Source organism: Aplysia californica, unplaced genomic scaffold (genome assembly GCF_000002075.1).
Source record: "Aplysia californica isolate F4 #8 unplaced genomic scaffold, AplCal3.0 scaffold01139, whole genome shotgun sequence".
In the NCBI taxonomy this organism is placed as follows: domain Eukaryota; kingdom Metazoa; phylum Mollusca; class Gastropoda; order Aplysiida; family Aplysiidae; genus Aplysia; species Aplysia californica.
Window position 1 is genome coordinate 93984 of NW_004798409.1, and position 10959 is coordinate 104942.

A 10959-nucleotide genomic window follows, 5' to 3' on the forward strand; every position below is an offset into this window, starting at 1 on the left:
TGTTGAAGCTAGAAAGGTGAGCAGCGTAAGCCTGATTCCCTGTAAGGACTTCTCTGTTGACATCTACCCCTTGGCGCTCATGACCTTATGCAGTTGCGAGCGCCGTAAAACTCTTACTAAAACTAAAAAAGTGCTGTAAAGCTCTTACTGATACTAAAACAGAACCCCATTGTTTTTTATTTTGTTGTTTTTTTAATTACAGGAAGTGCCTTGCAGCTGCTCAAAGAGTACTTTGACAAGTTTGGTCACAAGTTCTGTTGTTTTGGAGACATGACGCTGTTCTTAGATCTCCTAAACAGCTCAGAAACAGATGAGGTATGCCTGCTTAGCCCTGGTCATCTCATCCTTTTCTTTGTTCTTTAAAACAGCAACCAAAATGTTTAGGTTTTGGGATGCTTAACCCTATCAAAAACGCCCTGGGGTCTTTTGTACCCCCGGGGTTATATTCTTCGCATTTTAGAATACTTCTAGTACGGTTATCCCTTTGGAATTTTCAGTATTTCTCAAATAGTCATTTTTGACTGACTGCTATGCAAACCGTACGGATCGGATTAAGGAATAAATTTCCTCTTTGAAAGTGTGGGTACGGAGTTCCCCACGTCGCATGGATACGATAGTAAAGCACAGCTTACAGATAGGGTTAACAACTAGTTTTGGCTGAACCTATTCCGGTAAAGATTTCTTTGCAGACCTGTTGTTTTGATAGTGTGTATTCTCAGAAGATGTTTTTTAAGTGGACTCCATAGTATATTTTATGAAATCTCATTTGCATCCCCGATGTGGAATATTTTTATTTCACAATTGACATTGAGGGGTTAAATACCAGCGAGTTCACTGTCAGTGCTGATGTGTGTGTGTGTGTTTGTGGTAGTCTATCCGTTGGAAATTTTTGGAGCCCCGAAGAGCATGCTCTTCACCAGGGCCACCGCCTCTCTTGGGTAGCGGGTGAGGCAGTCCAACCTCCCTGAATCCTCCCCAAAGAGATGCCACCGCCGGACCTCCATGGCGGGGCTCTTCGCGGGACAATGGACAGATTGGGCCCGATGTTTTGTGTGTTCTATTTTTGTAGGCCCGGAGCCCAGAGAAGTGACTGGATGTAAAAAATGTACGTACATGTGTGCAATAAATGTGTATGTGAAATATTTGCTGACATGCGTGCATTAAATGTGTTTGTGGGTGGTTGGCGGGTGCTTTGGTGTGGTTTGGTTCTTCTCTCCTATCAAACATCTATCGTCCTGATATCTCCTACTTTTGTGTTTGTTACTCTCTTGTAACACCTCTGATCTTCGGCACTTATATGACCGTATTTTGTTGCAAGTGCTGTAAAACTCTTACTAAAACATAAATGTGTATGTGAAATATTTGCCTACATAATCGTGACCAATCCAGATGTTTTTTGTTTTGTTTTTCTTTTCAGCTCTTGTCTCACATCCAAGGGTCGGTGGGTCTAGATGAGTCTGAGGGGGAGGATCTGCTGTTTGCCAAGGATGTGAGTGACGTTTGTTGGCTGTTGGTCCTGCATGTTACTGTCGTGTGCCCTGGGTGGTTGGCGGGTGCTCTGGTGGGGTTTGCTCCTTCTTTCCTTTCAAACTCTGTTTGTCCTTATCTCTCCTTCTTTTTTGTGCTTGTTACTCTCGTGTAACACCTCTAATCTTCAGCACTTCTATGACCTTATTGTGTTACAAGGGCTGCAAAACACTTACTAAAACTAAATACTCGATTTTGTTACTCTTGGCGTCGTGTTGTTTCCTCCTGTGGGAGGTTGGAGGGAGCCCACTAGTAGCTCCTACTTCTTTACTTTCCTTCCCTGTTGTTTCTGTCTGATCTTTTTCCCCAACACTAAATATCCATTATTTATTGAGTCGATGTGCTTCTTTTTTCTCAAACAGTGGGTTGTTGGCGGGTGCTCTGCTGTGGGTTGCTCCTTCTTTCCGATCAAACATCTATCGTCTTTATCTTCCCTCCTTCTTTTATAAGTTTGTTACTTTCTTGTAACACCTCTAATCTTCGGCACTTATAAGACCTTATTGTATTGCAAGTGCCGTACGGTAAAACTCTTACTAAAAACTTACTCAAACACAAACACAAATTGTTTCCCCGCTTCCAGATCAGTCAGATGACCCGTCACATGGTCTCGGTACAACTGTCGCGACGGGCCGGCAAACACCACCTCATGTCCTCGGAGGCCCGCCTGGCACTGTCTCAACAGCTCCAGCTACGTTATCGCCAGGGGCTCAGTTTTGGTGAGGGGAGAACTCTGTGTGTGTGCGCGCGCGCATGTATGAGTGTGTGTGTGTGTGTGCGCATGTGTGTGTGTGTGTGCCTGGCTCTGTCTCAACAGCTCCTGCTGCGCTTTCGCCAGGGACTCGGTTTTGGTGAAAGAACTTGTTAGGCCGTGCGTGTGTAAATTAATATGTAAATTATTGGAGGCCTTGTGTGTGCGGGCTCGCGCGTATATGCGCGTGTGTGTGTGTGTGCCTGGCACTGTCTCACAGCTCCTGCTGCGCTATCGCCAGGGACTCGGTTTTGGTGTGGGAGAACTTGTTAGTGGGTGGTTGGCGGGTGCTCTTGTCTGGTTTGCTCCTACTTTCCTACCGAACATCTATCGTCCTGATCTCTCCTCCTTTTTTGTTTGTTGCTCTCTTGTAACTCCTCTAATCTTCGGCACATATATGACCTTTTTGTGTTGCAAGTGCCGTAAAGGTCTTACTAAAACATACTCCTTTGTAACTCCTCTAACCTTTGACACTTATATGACCTTATTGTGTTGCAAGTGCCGTAAAACACTTACTAAAAAAAAATGTTTGTGTTGTGTCTCCATGCAGGTCGTGAGCTCCTCCAGACAGATTTGCAATACAGTGATAACTACCTGCTCATGGCCGTCCATTTGTTGCTGGACGAGTGGTCGCTCACAGGTGGGTCAGTCAGCACATGCGCTCCTACTGGATTTATTCACACACTTACACATGTATCCACAGGTATACAGACAGTGTGGGTGGTTGGTGGGTTCTCTGGTACGGTTGGCGGGTGCTCTGGTGTGGTTTGCTCCTTCTTTCGTATCAAACATCTATCATCCTTATCTCCCCTTTTTCTTTTTTATGTGTGTTACTCTCTTGTAACACCTCTAATCTTCTGGCGCTCTTATGACCTTTTGCAGTTACGAGTGCCGCAAAACTCTACACAAAAAAAACAACCCAAAAAACTTTCTGTTAAACCCAATATTAGTTGTCTTTGAAGTGTCTTTCTGTTTGCAAGTTTGTACATTTTTGGTTACAGTTTAAACCGAAAGCTGCTAGACCGCCGAATATTCTTCAGTTATTCTGTCGTTTTTATCTCTCCTCCCTTTTTGTGTTTCTAAGAAAATGAACTAGTGTACTTGAACGTTTTCATGTAACAGTCTCTTTTTCTGTAGGACTAAATAAGTACCGAAGTGTTTGTGTGTGTGGATAAAGAAAAATTAAATCGATTAATAGGGAAAGCATGTAAAATTTCAACATCTACATTACCCTACTTGGATGAATTTTACAAAACAGCTTGCCATAAAAAAAATTAATTCCATCTTTTTAGGCAACAAACATCCCTTGTTCCCTCTAATAGAAACATCAGTCAGAAGTAAAAGAGCTAGGCGTCTGAAATGTAACAAAGAAAGATACGGAAGGTCATTTTTACCGTCATCCATCGAAATTCTTCCATCTTAACCATCTTGTTATAAATATTCATATGACCTTAGAGCATGCATCTGAATAACATTGAGTATGTATCTAGCGTAAGATTATTATTGTTTATATTACTGCTCATCTGTATTATACATGTGACTGTAAGCCTGCATGTGTGTGTGTGTGTGTGTATGTATGTGTGTGTGTGGGTATGTGTGTACGTGGTGAAACGCCAAACCAATGTGCCAGGATCTGGACAATAAAGATGTATCTTACATTTTCAGGAGATGACGTGTATGTCTGGAGGGCCGTGGTTCACCTAGAGCTGGGCATCCGAGAGAGTCCGGCCAATTTCCAGTTCAAACTTCTACTCATCCGGCTGTACTGCATCAAAGGTGGGTCCCTTCTCCTGGATGCTGCAGGGGAAATTGTGCTGTCTACAGCTGTTGGTGGAAAGGGGGGGGGGGGGGATGGGAGAGGAGTGGAGGGGGAGGGGGTGGCAAAGTATGCTATTGACATTCCTGCAGCATAGGGCATATTGTTATGGGTGGTTGGCTGGTGCTATGCTGTGGTTTGTTTCTTCTTTCCTGTCAAACATCTATCGACTTTATCTCCCCTCTTTCTTTTTTGTGTTTGTTACTCTCTTGTAACTCCTCAAATCTTCGGCGCATATTTGACCTTATTGTATTGCAAGTGCCATAAAAACTCTTAGTAAAACTAAAATTGTATTGTTGGCACTACTGCAGCGCAAGGCAGTTTGTACGATTGACACTTTAGTAGTGTAGAGAAATTTGTGTCTTTCGTGGTCCTTTTTGTATCGGGGATCACTGCTATAGTCATTGAGCCAAATGCTTGTGGTAAGGATGCTGTGATACAGGAACATAGGGGGGGGGGGGGGAGAGGCTGTCTGAGGAAGGAGAAGAAGTAAAATTTGAGGCATCGTGGTGAAATCAGGCGCTCGTCAAAATGCAGGAATCGGAGAAGCAGGCATGTTTCTGCCAGTTTGGACATTTTTGATGAATTTTTATTTTTTGGCTCAACCTCTTTTATGTTCATATAAAAAACACATTTCCATATGATTTTTACTGAAACACATTGATTAAAAGCACAAAAAAATGTCATTTTTCTTTTTCAAAGACGCTTTAGCTATTGGATTTGCCAAACTTTGGCAGCCATTTTCTTGCTAATTTTAACACTGAAACTAGGCAACCTTACTTCCTTCAATCGCAAATATCTTGAGTTCTATTCAACACAGACGGATATTTATTTCTTTGGAAGCAAGGCAAATAAATCAGCTTTCAGATGATACCAATAACTCCACATGCCCAAAAATTGACGAGCGCCTGATTCCAGTGTGTCGTGACACAAATGATGTTTGTGTGACTGGCATTCTGCCCGCAGAATAAGGGTGGGAATGACAACTTTTGGAATGGTTTCGCAACAACGATGTTCATAATGTTGACCATTTTCTCATGCCTTATTTGGCTTCATTGTGTGTGATGTCTGTTCTGTACTTTCTCATTTGTTGTGTGGGTGACAATCATGTTTGCTCTTCCCTGTAAATTTTCTGTTTGTCTGTCTTCCTCTTTTCCAGCACCAATTGATCATTTCTGTGCTGATATGCTCCTCATTACTTAAAACCTAACTGTGGGTGGTTGGCGGGTGCTCTGGTGTGGTTTGCTACGTCTTTCCTGTCAAACATCTATCATCCTTATCTCCCTCTCTTTTTTTAAATGTTTGTTAATCTCTTGTAACACCTCTACTCTTGGGCACTTATATGAGCTTATTGTGTTGCAAGTGCCGTATAACACTTATTATAACTGATCTCCCCCTGCTATTACTCATACTTTGGTGTGTTGCTCCATGTTGTAGGTGTGTTTGGGCCGTGCCCTGCTCTCTACGATGCCATGGAAATGAAGCATATCATCAACGACACTATGGGGTGAGTACAGGACTCGGAACACTGCTCCTTCTGGGTGGTTGGCGGGTGCTCTGGTGTGGTTCTTCTTTCCTATCAAACATCTATCGTCTTTATTCCCCCTTCTTCTTTTTTATGTTTGTTACTCTCTTGTAACCCCTCTAATCTTCTGCACTTATATGACCTTATTGTGTTGCAAGCACCGTAAAACCTCTATTAAAACTTTTTTTAAATGATGTATTCCACTCTGTCTCTCCGTATAGGTACATTGTATCCAACCACGTGGTGCGGCTGGGTCACATGATGGAGGCAGGAACGATGTACAGCACAATGGTTCGGTTCTTCTTGGTCAACCAGAAAGAGGCTTCCGAGCACCTCATGTCCTCCTACAAGTTTGGGTCTTTTGGTCGAGTAAGTGTTTTTTTTAATTGATTGTTTTTTGGCTCTTGTTTCAATCTTTGATGGCGTGCATGTTTTTGTTCTTGTTTCAATCTTTGACGGCGTGCGTGTTTTTATCAGTACAAATGTTCTTTTGTCTCTCAAAGGTTTGAATCAATAGAAATTAAAATGAATATATAACTGCTTTTGACATAAAATTGTTTATATCAGTTCAATTTTAGATGTTACCTTTTCATCATATGAGTGTTTGCATCTCAAGTTTTGCTGTACTTTATTGGTAAGTTCATCAGTGCAAGGTGGCTGGGTTCCTTTTTATAATGTAAGATTCTATTTGCTTTTCTTTACTCAAAATAGTGGGTGGTTGGCTGGTGCTCTGGTGTGGTTTGCTCCTTCTTTCCCATCAAATATCTATCGTCCTGATATCTCCTTCTTTTTTTATATTTGACACCTCTAATCTTCTGGCGCTCATATGACCTTATGCAGTTGCGAGAGCCGTAAAACACTTACTAAAACTAAACTAGATAGAAAATGAGTTTTTGTTTTTACAATGTAAGGTTTGATTTTGCTTTTCTTTACACTGAAAATAAAGGAAGAAATATATCATTCTCTCTCTCAGATCCAGGAATTTGTGGAGTTCCAAGACCGCCTGGATCGCTCCCTCCAGTTCCAGAGCGCCCACACGGAGAAGATGTTGCTGGACCTGATGTTGCAGACGGACTGCCACGAGGCGGTGGAAGCGGCGGCCGACTGTATCGCCACGCAGACCAAGCACATACAGTGTGACGAAGTGGTCGACAATCGGGACTTGGCGATCGCACTATGCTGGGATCCTCCCTCTCGGTACTACCTACTGACATTCTCTCTCTCTCTCTCTCTCTCTCTCTCTCTCTCTCTCTCTCTCTCTCTCTCTCTCTCTCTCTCTCTCTCTCTCTCTCTCTCTCTCTCTCCCCTCTCTCTCTCTCTCTCTCTCTCTCTCTCTCTCCCCCCCCCCCTCTTTTAACTCCCAGTGGAGCATAGGCCATCAACAGCATTTCTCCAGGGACGCCTGTCCTGTGCATCCTTTTCTAGCTGTTTCCATGATGTCCCCGCCTTTTCCATTTCCACTTGTACCGCTCGCCTCCATGTCATCTTTGGTCTTGATTGGCTCTTCCTGTGGGAAGTATATAGTAAAATGGGGAAATTCCAGACCATACTTTTCAATTGGATTGTGAGACAAGTGTTATAGAAGCTACTTTATGTAGAAAGAGGACACATCCTCCACAACAGTTTTACTTTGGGTCTGATAAGTTAGGAAACAAAACAATATGAATTTTACAATATCACCATCCCCATACTTCCATTTTTTAACTTAATTAGAAAGTTAATATTGCTAGGCGATTCCACACCCACATGAGCACACACGCCAAAATGAAAATAAAAAGACCGACATACAAGAAATTAAAGCAGAATTGAAAAATAAAACATGGAAGATAGCAAATGTTAAAGCTGATTGTCAAACAGATTTCTGTTGGTTCTAAGGGCTGTAAGTCGGGGTATGGAATTCCCCCACCTTCCCGTTTCAGTAGTTTGGACTTGGTGACACCTCATAAGTGTCCACCGTATTTCTGTTATCTGCAGCCACATTTAGAGAGTGCTTGATGATTCCATGGCACTCTCAGTACAAAGTTATAATGACAGGGGGGTTTTTTGTTTTAAAAAAATAAATTTATTATTATTTTTTTTTACACCTCCGCAGGCTGTCCACACAATTTATGCTTATTTGCAGTTTTTGAAACATTTGCTTTTTAATTTCTTTTAATTTCGGAAGCACGTCAGTGAGTATATATATACCTGGGACATTTGTTTTGTAGTGTGTTCAGCAAGTGAATGAATTGTTTTGTCTTGTTTCAGACTCAAACCAGAGCAATACAGGGAGGACTCATTAGCAGAAGAAGTAAGTACACGGTACAAAGCCTGTGAAAGCTACTGTTGTATCTTCCTATTTCTGTGTTGTCAAAGTGCCACTATTCTTTATGGCTGGTTATTTTGTCAGTGTTGCTATTTTGAAAAAGAAAATGCGTATTTTTTTTACTAGCATGTCTGTTATGCTTTACTATGTTCTCAGAGAGAAAGAAAAGCCAAGTTGTCTTTTATTAGTTGCGAACGGCGTAAAACCTCTACTAAAGCTAACTCTCTTTTGTTTCTTCTTTCCTATCAATCATCTGTTGTCCTTATCTCCCCTTCTTCTTTTTTATGTTTGTTACTCTCTTGTAACACCTCTAATCTTCTGGTGTTCATATGACCTTATGCAGTTGCGAGCGCCGTAGAACCTCTACTAAAACTTGTTGTACGGACAGAAATGCCTCACTAGTTGTCTTTTATTAGTTGCGAGGGCCGCCGTAAAACCTCTACTACTAAAACTAACTGTCTTTTTTATTTGTTGCTCGGACAGAAATGCTGGCTGCAGCTGCGTCAGTTGGAGCTGCAGCTGTTGCTGTCGGCCGTGGCCGCCGGCCTGGAGATGTCGGGAGCGGCGGGCCTCAACGGCAACAGCTCGGAGGGCCATGGGGGCGGGGACGGGAAGGAGGCGCCGCTGGACGCCCTCAACGCCCGAGTGAAGGAGCTACTGGACTTTGCTGCCAAGTCGCAAGATTTTGCCGAGCCCCGACAGGTAGGCAGTACCACAGGTTTTATAAATTAAGGGCTGGTGGGGAACCTAGAAATCGTGTTTTGGGGTCAAATTATGCAAATTGGTGTTATTACATATTATAGTACCTGGACATTTCCTGAATGATATCCAGAAACGTATGTAAGCCTTGCTACACCCTAAAGCTGTGGGGGTTTTTAAGGTTTTTCTGCGAAAGCACGTCATGTTTTCCAGCCTTTTCTTACCTTTATGGGCTGTTTTCTCACAATTCTATTTTTTCACACATTATCTCATTTTTCTGCCTGTTTCTTATTTAATTTCAATGTAACTTTCACAGCATACAAACAACACCTAGTTCTAGATTTGGGCTTGTTGAATTTTTGATTAATGAAGTAGTTTTTGATCTACGGGCTTAGAAAGCATGAATTTCCTTTTTTTACACTTTTTTACAGTAACCCAATTGTAAGTGTTATAAAATAAAATATAAAGCATATATAAAAAATTCAACAAGCCAAATTTAACAGATACATATTTACTGTTGGGATGCCAAATTAGAAGTTAATCAGTTAATAATAAGGGAATGAAATGAGATTGAAAAAGGTATACAAAATCCAATATGGTCGCCGTTTTTGCAAGTGCCGTAAAACTCTTACTAAAACTAAAAATTAAACTAATCTACTAATCTATAGACAAAAGCACACGTGTCACATCATTGAACTAATCTCTTTAATCTCTTGAATCCCGTCCCTCCCTTCCTCCCTCCCTGTCCCAACTCGCCCCCTCGTTGCCCCGTCGGCTGTGTCCCGTAGTACCACGTGGTTCAGGGTCCACACCGGACGCGGATCGCCAACATCCTGACGGGACCTCACCTAGAGCTCCTGGCCGCCTTGAGGGACTGCGTCGTCTATATACACGATCTCCACCAGAAGGACCTGGGTATGTTGGCTCGTAGCTCCGCGGTCCAGCTCGATATCCACTGAGCTAATGGAGCAGGTGGTTGGCGGGTGCTCTGGTGTCCTTCTTTCCTATCAAACATCTATCGTCCTTATCTCCCCTTCTTTTTTATTTTTGTTACTTTCTTGTAACACTCCTAATCTTCTGGCGCTCATATGACTTTATGCTGTTGCGAGCGCCGTAAAACCTTTACTAAAACTAACTGTCACGTTCTGCTTGTACGTTGTCTTTATCAGTGGGTGTTTAATGGGGACTTTATTGTATTACAAGGGCCCTCTAAACTAAAGCTGAAACTAACCCCTTGCACATAGACTTTATCATGAAATGTTTCTATCTATAGGAAGGTTTATCATATACACTGTCTGTGCATGCATATATCACGTACTCTTGAACTGTATGTGTATCGCCATATCGTGTGCCATAAGCACTTCATACGTGTCAGGACTTGGTGGAATCAGGCGCTCGTCAATTTTTGGGCTTATGGGGTTATTGGTATCATCATAAAGTATAAAGACTGTTCATTTGCCTTCCTTTTGGAGAAAAAAAATATCCATCTATATTGAATAGAAGTCGAGATATTTGCAATTGAAGGAGGTATAGTCGCTTGGTTTCAGTGGTAGAAATAACGAGAAACTGGTCGCCAGAGTTTGGTGACTTCAATTGGTTCAGAGTCCTTGAAAACTGAAAAATCACGTATTTTTGTGCCATTAATCAACGTTGTTCAGTAAATTTCACATGGAAATGTGTTTCTATATGAACATGAAAGGTGTTGAGCGGGAAAACACAAATTCGATAAAAATGGCCAAACTGGCGGAAAAATGTCTTGTTTCTCCAGTTTCATTATTTTGACGAGCGAGCGCCTGGCTTCACCACGATGTCTCTCATATGTGTTCGGAAGGAACGCATTGCTCATGTTTGTATTTTCTCTGTCTAATTTCAGAAAGTGTTGGGGATAAGCAAGAGACGTGTTGGAAGGCAGTGACAGAAACAGCTCGCAGTGAGTCCTATATATGTGTGTGTGTGGGGGTGTGAGGGTGTGTGTGTGGGGGGGTGTTTGTGTGGGTGGGTGGTTGGCGGGGGGCAGTGACAAAAACAGCTCGCAATAAGTCCTATGTGTGGGTGTGTTTGTGTGTGTGTGTGTGTGTGCGGAAATAATGCTTAGGGACCATAGCTACCCACTGACATCTGAATTTCAACTATCAACCGATAGTAAACGATACATTTCCAAAAAAGCAAGAACAGACAGATGTGAAAATTCATTCATACCAACTGCAGTGAGGTTACTGAACTCACAGTGCTACAAATTAAACAAAGAGAGAGATTGTTTTACGGAGCGGGTTGTCATGTATTTACTAATGTCCTGTCTTGTTGTGCGTATGCGTGAGTGCACCTAACCTTTGTAACGT

The 10959-nt window shown here is 42.3% G+C and overlaps 1 protein-coding gene across 1 annotated transcript in view; it reads left to right on the forward strand.

Moving 5' to 3' along the window:
- LOC101862387 (N-alpha-acetyltransferase 25, NatB auxiliary subunit) overlaps nt 1-10959 on the forward strand; it is a gene marked incomplete in the record, with an annotated part of 25382 nt that overhangs the window by 11356 nt on the left and 3067 nt on the right. The window contains 12 exon segments of the mRNA XM_035973330.1: nt 203-315; nt 1418-1489; nt 2108-2243; nt 2826-2915; nt 3941-4051; nt 5529-5598; nt 5838-5985; nt 6590-6813; nt 7864-7906; nt 8405-8623; nt 9409-9535; nt 10494-10550. Coding sequence (XP_035829223.1) covers nt 203-315; nt 1418-1489; nt 2108-2243; nt 2826-2915; nt 3941-4051; nt 5529-5598; nt 5838-5985; nt 6590-6813; nt 7864-7906; nt 8405-8623; nt 9409-9535; nt 10494-10550 — 1410 coding nt within the window.